Here is a 20558-nt window from a genome sequence, read left to right on the forward strand (position 1 = left end):
AGTTAGACAATTTGTTTTATTTATTTATTTTTTTTGCATACGCCCTTCTTCCCACCCTCCCACCCACTATGGGGAGAAATGGGACTCCCCAAGTGTCCCATGTACAAAGCCTGAGACGGTGAGGAGACTAAGGTATAAAAATACTATTTACAAAGAAGAAAAGGGCATCTGGTCCCACCAAGGTTTCTAGACTCCTCTCCTGCTCAGCACTGTACCCCTGTCCCCCCTTTCTCCTTTCAGGAAACACCAACTTTCATCTGTCCCCAGGGAAATCACCCTAGTTGTAGGGAATGCATCTTCTGTGGGGAGATGCACCGAACCCTTCAGGACCCAGGAGGGTGGGAAGAGGAGCTCTAGCAGTAACTAAAGGAAGTAGGAAAAGGGCAGGTTAAGAAGCTGGTGGCACCACAGATCCCAGCTCTGGGCAGGGTGCTTGCTCCTACATTTTGTCAGTTCAGCTAGCCAGCTGCTGTTTCTGAAGGTCCAATGTAAACATTAATTTTTTTTTAAAAAGTATGGAGGTGGCCTACTGGCCCTCCACCATCTCTGCCATAGGCAGAACTCCTCTGTTATCTACTACCCCCCATCCCTGCCTCCCAACCTGGGCCTTACTCCTTCTATCCCTTCTTTCATCCAGACACCTGCTTGAAGGTAGGTGGGGAAAGGGGGAGGGAGAATTAACAATGAGGGGACAGGGCCTGACTTATCCCTTCCTCCTCATTGCTTCTTTCTGTCTTCCTTCCCCATACACACATCAGGGAGCAACTGTGAGAATCTAATGAAGAAGTTCTTGCCTGGGTGGGGTAAGTGACTTGCCCAGTCCTGGTCACCCTGAACAGTAATAGGCCTTGATTTCCCTGATGACCCCTAGTCCTTTTTAGCTCAGACCTATACCTTTCATTGTGTCAGGAGATGACTAATTTCTCTACAGCAAGGGACAAAGCAGAAGGTCCAGTACCACAGCAGCCCTGACCTGTGAGTGACACCAACAAGGCAGAGGAGTAGGGAAGGAGATGTCAGAGTACTGGAGAGGGGAGAGAAGAGGAGAAGGAGACTCTGGACTTCACCCCCTCTTAAGGAAGGGCAAGGACCAGCTTGCCTGTTCTCTTTCTAGCCAAAGGGATAGCCTCCAAGGAGCACCTGCCACACTGTGGGCTATGCAGTTTAAGAATCGACCAGGCAGGCACTTGGCATTTAAGTGTCCGAGTCCTAGGGAAAAGGTGGTATTCAGACCAGTTCATCCAGGAGGGTGCCAATACTCTGAGTGGCCTCTGGGGGGCCAGCGATGGGTTTATTGCACATGGGGCAGACGCAACGGACTTCCAGCCACTTCACCAGACACCTGCAGGTATAGACACAGGTTTCTTTCACTTCTTAGCTTAGTAACTTCCACCCTCATCCCACCATTCCTCTTTCCTGCTACTACCCTCCTCTCTACCAGGCCCAGCCTCCCAGCATGGCCCTGCAAAAAATCCAGCAAAAAATATTAATTATTGTTATTTATTAACATTTCTGTTGTCCTTTAAGGTTTCCAAAGTACTTTCCCTGAAAGGGACCTATGGAATAGGTAGTTCCTGGATTATATCTATTACACAGAATACAAGTATTTATTTGACTTGCCGAGGATCATACAGATAGTAAGTGGCAGAGCTAAGGTTCGAACCCATGTCTCCTGACCCCATGTCATAACACTATGGATGTATCAGAACACTAGCCCTAGTCCTCCTGGTCCCTCCCCACCATCAGGACTGCCTGGCATGGCAGTGATCCCAGACCAAGCAGAGGCAGCGCCAAGAGCACTGTAGGAGAAACAGGTTTCCTCATTGTCTTCCATCCTCCATCTCAGTGGGGAGGAAAATAGGGGGGGTGCTTGGGAAGCACTATGTCTATCCTGGCTAAATAGGCACCCCCCTCCCATACCCCCAGAGGTCCCCATAGTGATGACTCACTTCCTGTGGAAAGCGTGTTGACAAGGTAGCACACCAAGCTCATCCTTCCCCTTGAAGTCTTCTAGGCAGACAGCACAAGTCTGCTGTGGACAGAGGGGGAGAGGAGAATGAGAGTTTTTAGATTCCACTCAGCCCAAACTTAGAGCATTTTATTCCCTGCTCCACTGCCTGCACCCCACCCCCAACTAGGAAACTACTGAACTTACCCTGGAGGGATAAGGGACAGAGGTCAGATGTATAGCCTAAGGACATATTAGTCTCACCTTTTGGAAGAGTACACCCTCACCCTTTGTAGTTTAAGACTTATCTGTGAACTTAGGATCATAGGTTTCAGAGCCTGAAGAGACCTTGGGGACTATTTAACCTAACCCTCTTATTTTACATGTGAGGAAACTGAGGCCAAGGGAGAAGAGATTGTTCACTGCTAGTACAAAGTAGAACACACTGAGAAGAGAGAATGGGGTGAGGGGAAGTCCTGTCTGTTCAGCCATCTGTCTAGTTACACCTCCTACTCCCTAAAGAACTCTGTGTGTACATTGTTTATAGACACACAGATCATTCATCTTTCCTCTACCACCGCCTACCTTCCAAGGGGAAAAAAATGGCCAAAAGAGAATGTTTCAGCAAACTATGAACTTCTTCAGAGTGACTTAAAGTGGGTAAACAGATGTATTGATTTGGAAACAGTAATTTAGAGTCAATGGTATGTGTGCATATGCAATAGGTACAGGAATAACCTGGCCTATGGTTTTCCTGGTGAGATGGAGAAGGAAAGAGACAGCAATGGGTTAGCCAGGGGAGAGTATCTAAGGTGAGGGATCAGATGGGGGAGAAGGATTGGTCTGAGGGAAATGATAGTGGCGGGAGCAGGAATTGTCATGTTGTGTTTGATCCATAGTCATAGATTTAGAGCTGGAAGGGGGGGTTAGAGGTCACTTAACCTAACTTCCTCATTTTATAGATGAGGAAACTGAGCCCCAGAGAATTGAAATAACATGCCCAAAATTACATACATAGTGGTAAATGGTGATCTGGGATTCAAACCCAGGGCCACTGAGTGCAGATCTTTCTACTACCTCATGTTCTAGCTCAGTATTCTACTGAAAAACAAAAAAAGCCTCCAAGGATGTAGCACAGCTAAGGCTTTAAACCTTAAACATAAGGTATATAGCACAGCTTTTTTTGTAGCTTTTAACGGCTCTGTTATCCATAAATCTGCTGAAAAACAAACAAAAAACCCTTTTAGAATTAATTTCTATTTCCAATAGTATCATGAAATGAATTCAATAAATTTACCTACTGTTTTGAACTAGGCAGAATCTACTAGACTGTAAGCTCCCTGAGGTCAGAGACTGTCTTATCTAGACTGTGTCACTCTCACCACATTGCACTATATGTAATGTAGAAAAGAGAATGTAAACTCCTTGAAGAAAGACACTGTTTCATTTTGGCCTTTGTACTTGGCCTTGCATATGGCAGTTACTAAATATGTTATTTGTTGAGTTGAACAAATGAAGTAATATCTCCAATCAAGTGCTATTCTGATGCTTCCATGATGATGTGAAAGTGACTCTGTTCTCTAAGGCTATGCCAAATGGAGCTCAAAAGACTGGGCAGTTTCTACCAAGTTAGAAAGGGGAGCTTGGTGATGGACCATTCTAGTTTAATGGACGAAGACTGATCACCAGAAAACTGGTCACCAGGTGATGAATGACTTTTTCCCCATCAGAACAATTCATGAAACTAGGCATGTTCTGTCATTTTTCAGTCAGGTCCAACTCTTTGTGACTCCATTTGGGGTTTTCTTGGCAAAGATACTGGAAGGGTTTGCCATTCCCTTCTCCCACTCATTTTATAGATGAGGAAACTGAGGCCAACATGGTTAAGTGACTTGCCCAGGCTTACACAGCTAGTATCTGAGGCCAAATTTGAACTTAGGAAGATGAGTCTTCCTGACTTCAGGCCCAGCATTCTATTCACTGTGCTACCTAGCGGCCTGAAATTAGGCACAGAGGGCATGTAATCTAATGGAAAGAATACTCATACAGATCACAGCTAAGCTTTTGAAGTATTGGAAGAAATATGAAGGAATTTCTTTTGTCTGTCTTTAAAAGGGGTGAGAGAAAATCCCCTGCCTCTTCCCCGCCTCACAGATTCAGGGACAAAAGGGAATAAATAATGGTTCTAACTCCATCCAAATTAGCACTATCCTTCCCCCTCCCTGATACACTCACCCCATATAAATGTAACTTTTTGGCATCACCTTTTAGCACCACCTGAAAGGAAGAAAAGAACTGTTAGGTCTGGCTTTTAAAACCCTTCATAACCTGGCCCTTTTTCCAGTCTTCTTCCATTTTTCTCCTCCCTGAGTATACTCTCCAGTAATGCTGTGGTAACCTCCTTGCTGTTCTTTGAATATGACACTCCATCTTCCAAAATTGGTCTTTTCACAGAGAGTCCATGCCTTCCCCCCTTGTTTTGGTTTCCTGGCTGAGACTTGGCTCATATCCTACCTACTGCAAAAGCCCTTTCCCAATCCTGTTCCCCCACCCACATTCTAGAACCTTTCCTCTGAGATGATCTCCCCTTTACACTATATGTATTGTTTGCACACAGCTATTTGATGTTGTCTTCCCATTAGAACACGAGCTCTTTCAGGGCAAAGACCGTGTTTGCCTTTATTTGTATCCCAAGCACTTAACATAGTGCCTGACCACATAATAAGGTGCATAATAAATGCTTGTTGATGATTAAATCACAGGGTTCCATGAAGATATAGATGGGGAAAGTGGTCCTCTGAAAGGGGCTGCGCTCCCAGACAGTAGAATCCCTTTGCCTCTCCTTCTCATCAACAGGTAATGGCTTCAGTTCCAAGCTTCTCATGTCAGATGGAAATGGCTGAAGAGGAATTTCACCTCCGGGGTACACCGAGGCTGCCTAACAGCAAGCCATAAGTGTGACAGGCTGTGGAGATTTCAAGTTTCAGATCCATAGGATTCCTGACCTAAATCTCAAAGGGATGTTAGAGCCTATTTCATCTAAGCCTCTCATTTTACAGGTGAGGAAACTGAGGCCTAGGGAGGTTAAGTGACCTCCACAGTCGCACAGGTAATCAGCATCAAAGGTAGGATTTGAATCCCAGTCCTTTGCCTCCAGAGTCCGCCTCCTTTTATGTTCACTTTGGGTACTAATTTCCCAAGCAAAAGTGACGTGGGGACAAAGGTTTTGGGATACATGCATGTTGTAGAGAAAGCTCATGTTACCTCTTTATATCCATACCGCTCACTCTGTGCCTGGTGCCTGAGTTTGCTGGGGAAAGAAAAAAATAGGGGAGGGAGAGAGTTACTAGGTTATCTAGCAGTTATTTATCTAATGATTACTAAGGAAGCAGAGTCAGTTTTCCACTCCCACAACTGCTCAAACTGTTGAAGAGGCCCAGGACAAGGATAAGGGGGGAACTCAACAAGGCAGAAGTGAGGAGGGGAAGATGGCAGAAGGCATGGCAAAGCCCACTCTGCCAGCCAAAGTTGGGAGGGACAGGAAATGAGATCAGCCAGCCAATAGCTGCAGTGTTTCCACCAGGTAGCCTGAGAGGCTGTGGGAAGCCCTGGGTACCTGTGGCCTGTTAGACCCCCAGTCTCAGGGTCTGAGGATTGGCTCTTTCAGTACACATCTTTCATTTGTCTCTTGTTCTGTGAAACTTTGGGCTCAAGGCAACTGTTAGAGTCCCTCTAGCCCTTACCCTCTGCTGCCACTAGGGGAAAACAGGATAAATCCTACCTCTCAGAATGTTGGGGGAGGTTGCTTGCTGGCTGGAATGGAAGGAAGCAGGCTCCACTCTGGCAAGGGTTCAGCTAGGGGACGGCGAGGGGGAAGGACAGGATGAACAAGGGCAGCAGGGTACCAAACTGGGAATGTAGTGCCAACAGCTTTAGGCAGGTGGCCCTCTCAGCTGTCAGATGAGCAAGGCATCTAAAAATACCCTCTGGTTTCAATGGGACCATTTAAAAATACAGTCAGCAGGCTCCTCTCCTCCCACAGAGACAATAAGGCCGGCCCCACACCCCCCATAATTGTCCCCTTCCTGCCATTTCCTGCCTTGATGTCCCCCTCATCCTGCTTGGGGAGCAGAGGCAGGCAGGCCCTCAGGGAAGCCAGAAGAATGAGCCAGAGAAAGAAAGGGAAGAAGGGGAACCAGGGAAGGACTTCTTGTGTGTTGATGATCTTACTGGTTTGGGGGTAGGCGGTCATGGTCCCATTTTGGCTGAGAAGGAAGCTGAGAAGCTGGAAAGGAAGTGGCTTCTATGCCTGGTCTCTTTCTATATATAGACATAGAAACACATAAAGTACCACTCTCTTTCACTCTCTCATACACACACATACACATACATATACACAAGCCACCATTCTCCCACACTTATACAAAGAGACACATAAAATACCACAGTCATACACAGACACAATCTCTCCATCTCTGTTTCTCCCCCACTCCCTCCCTCCCTCCCTTCTTTTTCTTCCGCCCCCTCTCCCTCCCTTCTCTCTGCCTCTCTCTGTTCTTCATTCTGTACGTCTGTCTGTCTCTCTCACACACAGACCCCAGAACCACCCAACACCAATGGCAGCTATGCTGTCAGGGGAACAGGGATGAGCATTTGGGAAGGCTGCTGCTCCAGGGACAGGTGGTATTAATGCCACTGAGGCCTGGGCAGGTTTTGGCTTCCTGTGGCTAGTCAGCTGTTCTTTTACATTTAGCCAAAGCAGTAAATGGTGAAGACAAATGCCAGTGACACATGGTTCCCCCAGGCTCCCCTCTATGCCTTGTTAATGCCAACCCTCAGTCATAGGCCTGCCTAAGGCACTGTTGGGTACTCCTGGGCCCTTCAAGCCCATCTTCCACCCAAACCAACTATTCCACTGCCTCATGAGGGGAGAGGGTTTGGGAAGGAGATGGGAAAGAGAAAAGGATTATAGGATTTGGCCTGTCCAGCATCAAAGAGCCAAAGCTAGAAGGAACCTTGGCGGTCATAGGTCAACTGCCTCATTTTACAGTTGAGGAAACCAAGGCCCAAGAAGATCAAGTGACTTGCACTTAATTACTTATTACCAGAGGTGATAAGTAGTCAGAGACAGGATTTAAACTTGGGCCTTGAGTCCAAATGCAGCACTCAGAGCCTTATATCACACTACCACTTTCTCTTAGCAATCTTCTAGTCTAAACCCTTCATTTGAGAGACTGAAACCAAGGCCCAGGGCAGAAATATGACTCCCAGGGTCTCCCATTTTAGATAGTGTCAGAGCCAGGCCTATAACACAAATTCTTTGATTCCCCAGGGCTAATGTTCTTTCCAGGATATTGTGCCAGTTGCTTCATTCTCTAGTCTACCCTACTAGCTACAGCTCAGGGTGGGGGTGGGAGGCAGAAGCATCAACAGAATTGGTTTTCACAGAGTCCACTAGGCCCCATGATAAATAAATCATCTGTGGTATTTCTCTAGCTTGTCTCTCTCTCTGGGGACTTCCCTGAGATGATCTTTCTTCCTCAGAATGCTCATAGTTAGGAGGTAGGCAGCAGAGCGGGGTGTTCTCTCTTTTTTACAGAGACAAACTGTGGGTTGGGACAGAAAAAGAGCCACTTGTTATTCTTTATTTTTCCTTCTTCAGTCTCACTCTCCCAAATGACTGGGATCAAATAAATAGTACAAGAGGAAAGAAGAAACCACTGTCTTGACCTGGATTGTTGTCCTGGTTTGAGTACTTAACTAGCTGTGTGACCCAGGACAAGCCACTTTTCCTCTCTGGACCTTTCTCTTCCTCTGTACTTTGAGAGGGGCTGGACAAAATGATTTCCAAGGTACCTTCCATCTCTATGATTTCATGATCTTGTCTGTAGAAACCCTAAACTAGAAAATTTCAGGCTTAGGGACATGCATGTGAAAAGTTACAAGTTAAGAGGATGGCAAAAAAGTAATGTCAGATCTCTGGCCGATACTATAAGCCACAAGGATACTTCCTCTCTCTTGGGAAGGTTAGGTCAGGGACTTATGTGCCTTTCTCAGCAGCTTCTTCCATCTGAGGTGTCCAAAAGCCTATTTAGGAATCTAAATTCATAGAATTTAGGGCTAGAAGGGATTTTAGCAATCACCTAGGCCAAACCCCTCAATAGAGATGAAGAAATAGGTATATGGAAATTAAATAATTTTACAAAATGTCAGCTAGTAACAGAACTGGAATTCAACCCCAGGTTGCAAATTATAAATCTGCATTTGTCCACTACTTCTTAGCTACCCTGGGTCCTGAGTCTCTTCTTCTGCAGTTCTCATCTTACTGCCCCTCCTATCTTCCCCAGTGCCCGTGACTTCTCTGGAGCATCTGAGTAGAGACTAGCTTCAACCCCAGCAGGCAGCTCACATGCTTTGTTCTGATGTCCATCCCCACCTGCAGGTCATTCCTGGAGAAGACCCTCTGAGAAACTAGGTATGGTCTCTCCCTCCAACCTACAGTTCAATGAAAAGGGATTCCTGGGACTCTGGGTCCTGACAACCTCACATGCTCTCCTGGTTCCCAGAGCAATAGGAAACAAGTGGTGTGCTCAGTTTTTCTCTCAAAAATAAGGGCTCAGAAGGAGGAATAAACAAGATGCTCCCCAGACATCTTCCTGCTAAAACTAGCCCCTGGACCAATGGTGAAAGGGAAGGGATTTCCCAGGAGTACACGGGAGGTACCGTGGGTGTGACTGATGCCCATCTGCCTCCTGTCACTCTCTGAGGCAATGGGAGGAGAGAAAATAGAGAAGGGTATTTCTTAAGGTGTCATTAACATCATCACAACAAGCCAGAGTCTGGTACCCCTAGAATAATAACCCAGGAGTCAGAACAGCTGTGGCGTGACCTCCTGAACCCCCTGAAATAACGTGAACAGGCCAAGTAAGCAGAGCAAGAGAGGTCAAAGAAACTACAGGTGACAGAACAGGCTAAGCCTCAGCATCAGGGGAATACACAGAGCCTGAGTCCCTGAATCTTGAAGAGGGGCTTCCCCAAGCCCTCCAATGAAACTGCCTTCTCCTATTCTTCTCTCCACTCACCTGATGAAGTAGCAGCAGAAGATGAGGCTGAGCACAAAGACAAAGATGCCTGTGCCAAAGATGACCATGTAGATGTTGAGGGGAAGGTCCTGGAAACTGATGGGGGGCATTGTGCACGATCTGTTGTTGTAGATCAGTCCCAGGCCGCAGGCACATCCTGGAAAGAGAGAATGAGATAACGTCAGAGTTGGAAGTTAAAGAGCACCTCGGCGCCAACAAATAGAACCATAGACTTCTTGGGACTCAGTGGTACCCTTGGCAGGCAGAGGGAAGCAGTGGAAACTCCAGTCAGGACCAAAGGAGGTAAGAAATAGGTAAAGCAATGGCAAACCTATATACATATTAGTTATTATCATTATTAGATTGTTCTCTTGGCTAGCTGGTCCAGCCAAAGGTTGGTTAGAAAAGGATGTTGAAGCTATCTGACTCGATGGATCCGGGGCAGCTAGGTGGTGCAGTGGATAGAGTGCTGACCCTAGAGTCAGGAGGACCTGAGTTCAAATCTGGCCTCAGACACTGCAAGTTACTTAACCTTCTTGGTCTCAATTTCCTCATCTGTAAAATGAGCTGGAGAAGGAAATGGCAAACCACTCCAGTATCTTTGCCAAGAAAACTCCAGATGGAGTCACAAAGAATAAGACAGGCTTGAAAATGACTGAACTACAGACTTGATGGATGGCCTTTGTTAGAGCAAGTGGTATAATAGAAGAATATGGAGTGTGGAATAAAAAAGAGACTAGGGTTCTTAACATGGGGTTTATGGACAGATCTGTGTATAGATTTCAAGGGGTCCATGAATTTGGATGGGGAAAAAAATCTTTTCACTAACCTCTAGCTGCAATTTACCATTTCTTTCATTGTGAATATAGGCAACAAATAATATTCTGAGAGGTCTATAGGATTCACCAAACTGTCAAAGGGTTCACAACCCACAAAAGTTAAGAAGCCTTGATCTAGCCCAACTCATAACTGGAAAGAACCCCATCTGTGAAATACCCCAAAGCAGACACTGAGCCTTTGCCCAAAGACCTCCAGGGTAGGAGAACCCACACCTTCCCAAAAGAGCCCATTTCCACTTCTGGATAACTCTTACCATTAGTCAGTTGGACAACAAGCATTAATTACAAGTCTATTATATGTCAGACACTGGTAAGTTCTGGGGCTACAAAGAACTCCCAAGGAACTCACAGTTTAATGAGGGGAAAAGGAAACAAGTATTTATTCAGAGCCTACTGTGTGCTAGGTGTTTTACAAATGTTATCTCATTTCATTCTAATACCAACCCGGGGAGGAGGCAATTGCTATATTTTTATTATACAGTTGAAGAAACTGAGGAAGGCAGCTGTTAAATGACTTCCCAAGGGTCATACTACTTCTAAGTGTGTGAAGCTGTATTTGAACTCGGGTCATCCTGCCTCCAGGCCAGAATTCTACTCACTGAGCCACTTACCCTCCCCTAGGTGGGAAGATACTGGACAACTATGTATAAACAAGACATGTACAGGATAAATTGTAAATAATCACAGAGGGAAGGCACTAGCATGAAGGGGGATCAGGAAAGGCTTCCTGTAGAAAGTAAGGCTTTAAGGGAGGCTTTAGCTGGGACTTGAAGGAAGCCAGGAAGTTTTTCCCTGCACTGTTTATATTGGCCTTGGTCAGAAGACCTGGGTCTAAGTCTTGGCCCTGAAACTAGCCATATGAGAAAGGCTGAGCTCTTAAACTAGCCATATGACCATGGCCAAATAAAAAACTATTACTGTGAGCAAGTTAGATCACCTCTCTGGGCTTCTCAGTTTCATCCACAAAATGGAAATAATACTCACATTATCCACCTTTCAAGATTGTTATGAGGAAATACTCCAGTCACTGATTGATCACTTAAGCACGTTTATCCGTAACAAATCAGAATTAAAGGACTTCCAGGGACCCCTAATGAGAGCTTTCCGTCAAGATATCCCAATGCTTCCAGGAAGGATTGTATAGAAACACTGCCAGCCAGATGAGGATAAAAAAGAAAACCAGCGCTGGTTAGAGAACCCATTTCAGGTCATAGACTAATCCAGGATTAGACATCGGGGCACTGGGGGAGTATGCATGATGAGAGTGAAGTCATAGCTGTTTGGATTAACTCATGACCATCTCTTGATTTTGACTTGTATTAACTTCTTTCCACAGGTCCCCATGGACACCTGGTAAGCATTTCTTCACTCTCCCTAACGGATGGGACAGATATTTCATACAGGGAGACAAAGGAAGAGGAAAGGGTACCCCTTAGAAGTGAGGAAAGGTGGAGAAGCTACAAATTTCCATCTGGGGAGGCAATTCAATTTAGTTCAATAAGCATTTGTTAAGTGTCTGATATGTAGAGGCATCCTCTGCTAGGTGTAATTTGGGCAGCTAAGTGTGGCAGTGGATAGAGTGCCATGCCTGGGGTTAGGATCTCATCTTCCTGAGTTCAAATCTGGCCTCAGACATTTACTAGCTTCGTGACCCTGGACAAGTCACTTAACCTTGTTTGCCTCAGTTTCCTCATCTGTGAAATGACCTGGAGAAGGAAATTCCAGTATCTTTGCCAAGAGTGGGACTCCCCTGAAATGATATCACCACGACAATGATGACCCAGTGGCTTTGTGGTTGGAGTGAGGAAGACCTGGATTCAAATTCTACTTCAGATACTTACCAGCTGTGACCCAGGTCAAGTCACTTAATCTCTCTGTGCCTCAGTTTCTTCATCTATAAAATGAGAGATTGTGTGTGTGTGTGTGTGTGTGTGTGTGTGTGTGTACTCACTGTTCTCTAACGTTCCTTCCAGCTCTAAATCTCAGATCCTATGTGCCAGACACTGTAGGATTGTTTCTTTTGTTTTTGGAGGGGAAAAGGGTGCCAAAATTTAGACCTCTGATTTCAATGAACAAAACTTCTAATGTGGAAACTCCCTTGACCATAGATAGGAAATTGGTCTTTGACTTAGTTTTTGAGAATTTGCTGGGGCACTGAATTAACTGTCCCATGGTCACATATCAGACATAGGACTTGAACCCAGCTCTTTGTGACTCCAAGACTAGCCCCCTATTTGCTAGGTCATATTGCCTAGCCAGGCACTGGGCTAAGACAACAAAATAAAATAATCCCTGCCCTTAAGGAGCTAATATTTGACCATTATGGCACACATAGAAAAGCCAGTGTATTATATTAGACAAACAAGGATCAGATAAAAAGCTCTAGGGTTTTTTGGTTTGTTTTTATCCCACTAATTCCAGCCTAGCAGAGTATCTGGTACATAAATACTTCTTGGTGGAATGATTGAGGGGGATATTCTAGGAAAAAGAGTGGCCTGCTAGCACCTGCTTTATGAGGAGAGGTTGTTGATTTTATTTCATCTTTCTGTATCTATCCTTGGCAGAAGTGAGGGGAAGCTTTCATTAGAAACCTTATAACAATAGATACATCTTCTTTTTTTTTGGCTAGGGGTTAAATGACTTGCCCAGGGTCACACAGCTAGTTAAGTGTTATGTGTCTGAGGCCTGATTTGAACTCAAGTCCTCTTGAATCCAGGGCCGTGCTCTATCCACTGTGCCACCTAGTTGCCCCTAATAGATACATCTTGCTATAACACTGCTCAGGGTTCTTACTGAAATGAGGTCAACATAAAACTTATAACCAAAAGGATGCCTTTTGGTAATAACTACACTTTATTAACTGGTGTCTAACACTGACCCAAATTCTTCTCTCCCTAATAGAAGTGGAGGCAGGTTAGTCAACTGGAGGAAACAGAAACCTTATAGTTTTAGGCATAGGTTCCCAGAGTGGGTGCTGGAACGATCCAGAGGGGTGGTATTTTTTTGAAATGATGAAAATTTAAAAAAAAAACTGTTAAAGGGTTAAAGAAAGTAGATTTCCAGGGGGGTGCTGAGTAATTTTTTTAAAAAGGAGGTGGTAGGCCAAATAAGTTTGGGAACCTCTATTAGAGATAGAAGGGACGCCACAGACCACACAGTTCAACTCTCCTCATTTTATAGATGAAGAAATGGGGACTCCTTGAGGCCCAAGGGAGGTTAAGTTGCTTGCCCAAGGACACACAAATAATAAGAAACCTTCAAGGATTAAGACGTTGGGACTCTGGATGCACGTATCTTTAAAGAGATAGCAAAGGTAAGCTCAATAGGACAGTGAGAGAAAGAAAGTAGAACTGACGTATCATTTGGAAAAAAGACCTCTGGGAACTTAAGTCCTTTACCACTTCCTTCTCCACTGCCTACTTTTTTTTATTATTTTTTTCCATTGCCTACTTTGTGAGCCAGATCCTATCATCTGTAAGAGCCTTCCAACTTGTTGGTGGAGATCTTGTTTTCTTCTCCATACACTCCCTTGGAGCGTGGATAGTGGTTTGTTACTGTTTCCTAGTGGGGATAGAATCTACAGACTCAGTGGCCCCAGAGTTCTTCAGACCACCCTTATAGTTTAGAGGTAAGTTGTTCCCCTTAAGGCTGAAATTTGGGGGATTGAGAAGAGTTTGGTAGTCATCTATATCTCTTCATTCGGGATCCTGCTCAGGTGTCTCTAGAAAGCCTTCTGGGATTCCACACCTGAAAGGCTCACTTTTTTGTTAGTGCACTACATCAGTTTCAATCTTTGATCCCTAACACATTCAAACCAGTATTGTCCTAACCAGTATATTCACCTGTCAATTCCTTCAGGGCAGGCAGGGTCTGTATTTTCCTCCACCCTAACTCCTAGGTGGTAGATTCCTAGAGGGAAGGGCCCAGGGTCTGGTCTCCCCTCCCACATTGTATCTCCTCCTCTGCATTCAGTGGGTGCTTAATGTTTTCTGAATTTAATTGAATGGAAACTATTGTCCAGGAACAAAGGGATAGATGAACACTTTGTCTTCCAGGCCCAGAGAACAGGAAGTAGAGGGCCTCAGATGTTTTATACAACACAAGATGAGTTACCTCATTCTGACATACAGGGAGCTGGTTCCCTTGGTCATTTTAAGAACTGAGAAGTTTAAGAAGTTAACCCTTGAGAGTCCAAACCCTCAGAGGGAAATGAGGCTAAGAACTCCAGAAATGAGACCAAAAGATCATGATTACAACAGAGTTGATTTCTTTCCCAGCAGGCTTTCTTCTATTGAATCCCCAACTACCTATGGCTTGGAGGGGCTTGCCTGTTAGGATCCTGGAGATTTTGAGTGTCTCAGCTTCCCGAGGCAGAGCAAGAGGGGATGATGTCATGAAGAAGGTGAGCCAAGAAGAGAAGGAAGGGAAGCTGGTAAAGGCTGATCTTCTTTAGTCTGGGTTTCTGGGCAGGATCTAGTGCTGCTCCATCCTTCCATTACAGTTTGCTTAATTTTCCACGAAGTAGATTGGGAAGGGGGAGAGGGAGAAGAAGAATGGAGTAGGGACACCGACACCGTTCCCTCATTCTAGCTTTAAAACAAAACCTTTTTGAAATCATTAATCCAAGATCTGGTAGGAACCTAAGGAAATATCCTGTTCACTAGCCACCCAGCCAGCAATTCTCAGAAGAATGGAAATCTGTTGGTTTTTAACCACGGTCTTGCAAGTGTCAGGTAGGTGGGACAGTGAGTGGATAGGGCATTGGACTTGGAAACAGAAAGGCCTAAGTTCAAATTCAGGTTTACACAGCCATTAATTGTGACTGGGCAAGTCACTAATCCTCAGTTAGCCTCAATTTCTTCACTTGTAAAATGAGGATAATAGCACCCACCACAGTATAGGGAATATCAAATGAGACAACATATTTAAAAGGCTTTGCAAACCTCAAGATGATATATAAATGCTCTTCCTACTTTTATTCCAGCCGTTTTTACGGTTCTACTAAGAAAGCTGCCACTTCCTTATTAAAAAGACAACCCTAGTTCTCACACTGCCTTCTAAGTTAAAACAAAACAAAACTTCATCTGTAAGGAACTTGGTGACTCTCACAGATTTGAAATGAATGATCTCAGGGGGAGCAAAGAAGCCAGGAAAAAATTACTTTGGCCCTGGGTCCTAAACTGGGGGCTCCATCCAGAAGACAACACAGAAACTATCCTTAATCTGCTTGAGGCAAACTACTGAAATGCCATACTCGTCCAAGAAGCTCCAAAGATCGTAGGTGGGCATCTTCTCTAGATATTCCAAACCGGAAGCAAGGTAGCAAAGGTGTTCCAACAAAGAGAGGAGCTAGAGCCTATCCTACAGCAACATATGTATACCGTACATATTTTAAATTGCCAGCAAAGTTTCTTGCCAAGAACTTGAGCTCCCTCTAGGAAGAATCCCAGCCCATGCTTGGATTTAACTCTCCCGACAACCACAACAAAGGACAGTTGGAGAGCACAAAGGCAGGGGGAAGGGGACTGGGGAGGGAAGCTGGGAAACAAAGCTGGGACTCTGCTTAGGTCGTAGACCTTCCACTCGGGCTCACGTTTTAGGCAGAGGTGGGCTCAGACCCTCTCATAGATCTCAGGGAAGCCAGAGGTCTCCCCCAATCTCAAGGGCTGGTGGGGCAAACAGGGGTCGTCTTGCTGGGTGTATTTCTGTTCCTTCCCGTGCGCCCAGAAAACTTGGCCCAGATTTTGGGGGGGGGGAGAAAGGAGAAAGAGGGACACCCAGGAGAATCGCGGGTTTAATCTTTAATCCTTGTAACTCCCTTCAGGTTTTCTGCAAATAGGTGACTTGCGGCGCTTTCCCCTTCACCCCAATGCCCACCCCCTGCTACTCACCGTTTAGCATCAATGAAGCCCGAGCTGTAGCAACTGGCTACAGCGGAGAGAAAGCAGGCAACGGATCGGAGCGGGGAGTAGGGGGAGCCTTTTTTTTTTTCCTCGAGTACTTTCAGATTTGAGGAGGGGGTACTTAGCGGCAGCTGCCTTCCATGAGAACCGAGTCGTCCCTCCCTCCAGTCTGGAAGGGTTTTCGGAGTAACAAAGGAAAATGAGGAAGAAATATACAAACACAAAAAAGTCCCCAAGAGCTAAACCCAACAGTTGAAATGCAAGAGCTGGATTCCAGCCGCAGGAGGGGTGGCAGCGAGGCAGAAGAGGGGGAGGGGGCGTCCAGCTGGCGATCAATTCCTCCCGCCAGCCAACAGAGCAAGGAAAGAGGCCGGCCTAGTACCTCGGTCTCTGGGATCCTGTCCCACTCTCAGGGGGCCCTGAAGCACAGCACCAGAAACTGAACAGGGGTTGCTTTCCCCTCCCACTCCTCCTCGTTCTTTCCCCCCACCTCCCGCACCCCTCCGGGAAATCTCCGCCCCCTTCCCTTCGTCACACCCCCTTCCAGCCAATGGGACCCCACTTTCTTCTTTCTCTCCATGTCTGCCCTCCCTCCTCTCCGCTTCTATTAGCTGGCGGATCCTAGTTTCTTAGGGGGAGTAATAGTTTGCTCTCCCCCACCCCCTTCCTCATTCACCTTTTCTTGGCATCTGGGAGAGTCGAGTTTAAAAGGAAGCCAGCAGCCGGGAGAGGCTGGAAGGAGGAGTAGGGAGGGGGCATGGTCTCAGGCAGGGACCTTGAAGAACACAAACAATTAATGCCACATTGTTTTCCCGCTCTGAGATCTGTTACTGTTTAGCATTTCTATAGTTGTCTGGTAAGCCTTTTGGATGGGGAAGCTAGTTCTCTACTAGATTTGCCTGGTCTATAAGCTAGGACCGTCCGAGTACCCTTCTATACTGGAGTATGTTGATGGGACCCAGGATACACCGTACTGGAAATAGTTGGGGTTTTCATGGTTAGAGAGACGTAAGTGGCAAAGAGAAGTGGGGGCGGGGCGAGAGGAGGAATGAGGCAAAATCACTCCTGTATTTTTCTGCTTAAAAAAAAAGATTTTTAATTTTTCTCAATTTCTCCCCCAACATAAACCAGTCTCTTCGTTCATTGAATACCATTTATTCATTAATTCAACAAACTTTTTTAAAGCACCTGTTGTGTGCAGAGCACTGTGCTAAGAGCTGGGGTGAGAGGGAAATGAAATTTAGAGGCAATGTAATATAAAGGAAAAGCACACGAGCTTTGGAATCAGTTCAATTCCACAAGCATTTATTTTATTTAAAATTTGTTTTTGTTTTGAACTAAAGCATTTCCATAACAGTATAATTAAAAAAAGATGATTACACATCAAACTGCACATTATGTACAACTTGCTATCCCTTTTAAATATATAATAAAGTTATGTAAATTTCTTTTTTTCCCTTTTTTTCCCTCTTCCCTCTCCCCCAGATGCTTGCCATTAGGCACAAATATATATATGTGTGTGTGTGTGTGTGTGTGTGTGTATAAAGTAAAATCCTTCTATACATCTATCAGTTCTTTCTCTGGATGCAGATAGCATCTTCCTTTATATGTCCTTTGTAGTTAATTTGGGTATTTCTAATAGTCAAAATTACTTGTTTGCTCAAAGGTGTTCTTAAAAGAATATTGCTGTTATTGTATACAGCATTCTCTTGGTTCTGTTCATTTTGCTCTTCATTATTTCATGCAAGTCTTTCTGATGGGCCAATGGGACCCCTAAAAGGAAAAGACCATGTCTTTGGGACCTGGACCCCTAAAAGCCCCTGAACTTTCCCACAAATTTCAGCAACCCAGTCCCTGGTGTTTTGCCTAAGGCATCGAACCCATCTCAGTCTACCTAGATGATACTCAATAATCCTTTTAACTGTCCTTTCATTGTGGCCCTATACCACTTAATTCCTTTCATTGTCTGCACCTGGCCCACCCCAGGCTACTTGCCACTCCTTAATCCCATCCAGATCTTCTCACTTTTCTTGTATATAAGTATCAGTCTTACCCCAATTAAATTGCACAGACTCACTTGCCCACTTCTGTTGGCATCACAATAGGGCAGATTTACTAGAAATCTTGCCTGCCTAACTGGTGTTATAATAAAACCTGACTACTCAGAAAGAAGGCTTGAGTGGTCGAATTCTTTCAGGCAGACCTGCCCTGTACCCTTGCATTTTGGGATTCCCAGCACCCCAAAGTGCAACGTTTCCATGTTTTTCTAAGATTATCGAGCATTTATTAAAACCTGTTGTGTGTAGGGGACTATGCTAGGCTCTAGTAATAAAGACAAAAAGGAGACTGCCCTTGAAGAGCTTACATTCTTTTGGGGTGGAGAGTCCAACTTGTATATAGGTAAGCAAATACATACGTACATACACACATAATAAATAAAAACTGATTTCAAGAAAGGAGAAAGCTAACAACTTGGGACAGCAGTAAAGGCTTCTTGTAAGAGCTTGAAGCGAGTAAGGAATTCCAAAAAGTATAGCTGATAAGGGAGAGTATTCCAGTTAGGGACGGGAAGGGGGAGGAGGGGAGACTGTGCAAAGGGATCTGTAAAATGAAGGGGTTGTATGAGGTGGTCTCTTCCACCTCTAAATCTATGATCCATCATGATCTAATATGGAGAAAAGATTATGATTCCTGGAACCATTAATCCAATCAGTACTACCACTGTTACTGGAAGGTGTGCCAATCTACTCCCCTATGGCTCTGTTAATTATTCCTGTAACTTTCCAATCTAAAATGCCTCTCCTTGTTAGACTGCTTCCCTATATGCATTGCCTATCCTATTTAGAATGTAATCTCATTGAGGGCAGGAATTGTTTTTTGGCTTTTTTATTTGTGTCCCTCATCAATTATTAAGTTCTTATTATGTGCCCAGGAGATGGTAAGCCAGGGGGACACTAAAAAAGGCAAGGAAGGAGGAAAATATACAAGTAATTATAGCTTAGAATGTGAATGGGATGAATTTACCCATAAAAAGGAAACTGATCAATTAAAAATTTGAATTCAACGATATGTTGCTTTCAGGAAATGCTATAAAAATTAGAGATATACATAAACATAAAAGAAAGGTCAGAAGTAGAATTTATTACATGAAAAAATTATTATATGATTTCAGACAAAGTTAAAGCTAAAATAGATTTAATAAAGAGAAAAATAGGGAAACTACACTGTATGTCAGCCATATTATTCAATATTGTTTTAGAGTCCATTGAAAATAGCTAGACAATATAAAATACCTGAGAGTATACTTGCCAAAACAGACACAGGAAGTATACGAATATAAATATAAAGCACTTTTTATACAACTAAAGTTAGATCTAAATAATTGAAGTAATATTGTTCATGGGTAGGTAAAGCCAACATAATAAAAAGATGACAATTTTATATAACTATTTCTGTAATGTCCTTCCAATTCAATTACTATTAAACTATCTTACTGAATTAGAAAAAATAATAACAAAATTCATTTAGAAGAAGATGCCTTATAATATGGTTTAAGGCAGGGGTAGGGAAGCTACTGCCTTGAGGTCACATGTGGCCTTCTAGGTCCTTGGGTTCGGCTTTCTGATTGAGTCCAAGTTTTACAGAGCAAATCCTTTTGTTAAGGGGATTTGTTCTGTGAAGTTTGGTTTCTGTCAAAGGGCTGCATTTGAGGACATAGAGGGCCACATATGGCCTCGAGGCAGCAGCTTCCCCACCCCTGCCTTAAACCATATTATAAGGTGAGAGCATTGTTGAAGTGTTAAATGAATAATTTTGACTATTTCAAAATAAAATTTTCTTGTATGAATAAAACCTATGCAGCCAAGACTAGAAGGAATGTAGAAAATCGGAAAAAAAAAACTTTAGTAGACAATCTCTCAGATAGAATGTGATTGGTTGGAATATTCCTGTGGTATAAGAAATGATGAATTGGTTGATTTAGAAAAACATAGGAAGTCTTGGACTTACGAAAGAAGATGCCATCTACCTTCAAAGAAACAGATGACAAGCATAGTACAATCTTACACATATGTGTAAATGTGTATGTTTATAGATATCTATGTATATATGTGTATGTTTATAGATATCTATGTATATATGTGTATGTATGTGTGTATATACAAATATATCCACACAACTGTAGCCTTCTTTGGAGGGGAGAAGTGGGAAATAAAGTAAAAAGTGCACAGTAGAGAACAAAAGGAAACCTACAAGGAGTCAAAGAAAAGCTGGACAGCTTTGGAAACAATGTTTTCTTGAAATGGAAATTTATTACTTTATATTGAATCCTCTCTTATATTCTGCTGTGTACATTGCATTTTTTTCTTTTCTTATTTTGCACTTAAGTTTAAAATAAATTTTAAAAAATACTTTTAGGAGACACCCTGTTTTCTAGAGTTTAGGTCCAGTAAGTAAGCTGTGCTCTGAGGTTGGCATAACAACAATCCTTTGTGCTCACCCTCTAGATGAACTGATGGTCCCTGGGCTCAAGCATCTTCCAACACATGTGAAGCCCTGCTATGAACGGACTTTTTGTCACTAGACAACTTTGCCTCACTGTTGTTGTTATGCCTCACTACTGTTTTTGCATTATGCTAGCCACAGATACATAAATCAAGGTTCAGTTACACTAAAGCAAGTCCCCTCTCTAAGGGCACATGTATCTAATTCCCCTTTGCTTGCAAGCCATTTCCATCACTTTGAAATTAAATTTCTGTTTGATTCCTGACTCTCCTATCTCTAGCCT

General features: G+C 44.0%; 1 protein-coding gene and 1 long non-coding RNA gene across 8 annotated transcripts in view; one reads left to right on the plus strand and one right to left on the minus strand.

Annotated features, from left to right (window-relative positions):
- The window catches only part of LOC144454081 (uncharacterized), a 99181-nt gene that overhangs the window by 28639 nt on the left and 49984 nt on the right, over positions 1 to 20558 (plus strand). For 2 of the 6 annotated variants that reach the window (XR_013484585.1, XR_013484582.1), the window contains 6 exons: positions 4805 to 5007; positions 8296 to 9333; positions 11206 to 11222; positions 13050 to 13497; positions 14147 to 14271; positions 15694 to 17221. This is a non-coding gene — a long non-coding RNA (uncharacterized LOC144454081). Of the gene's footprint in view, positions 1 to 4804; positions 5008 to 8295; positions 9334 to 11205; positions 11223 to 11554; positions 13498 to 14146; positions 14272 to 15693; positions 17222 to 20558 lie in introns of those variants that run through there. The other 4 variants (XR_013484583.1, XR_013484586.1, XR_013484584.1 and 1 more) reach the window with 4 other exon arrangements.
- RNF122 (ring finger protein 122) lies at positions 66 to 15850 on the minus strand. 2 transcript variants are annotated; one of them, XM_020985296.2, is made up of 6 exons: positions 15761 to 15850; positions 9031 to 9187; positions 5213 to 5258; positions 4184 to 4225; positions 1950 to 2029; positions 66 to 1342 (listed from the first exon to the last, which is right to left on the minus strand). In XM_020985296.2, the coding sequence occupies exons 1-6, from the start codon at positions 15768 to 15770 to the stop codon at positions 1228 to 1230; spliced, it is 450 nt and encodes a 149-aa protein (XP_020840955.1). In that variant the 5' UTR covers positions 15771 to 15850; the 3' UTR covers positions 66 to 1227. The 2 variants fall into 2 exon arrangements, with proteins under 2 accessions (XP_020840955.1, XP_020840954.1); XM_020985295.2 differs by having other exon boundaries at positions 1950 to 2032.

The sequence above is a fragment of the Phascolarctos cinereus genome, unplaced genomic scaffold (genome assembly GCF_003287225.1).
Source record: "Phascolarctos cinereus isolate Bilbo 61053 unplaced genomic scaffold, phaCin_HiC Scaffold_2;HRSCAF=192, whole genome shotgun sequence".
In the NCBI taxonomy this organism is placed as follows: Eukaryota; Metazoa; Chordata; class Mammalia; order Diprotodontia; family Phascolarctidae; genus Phascolarctos; species Phascolarctos cinereus.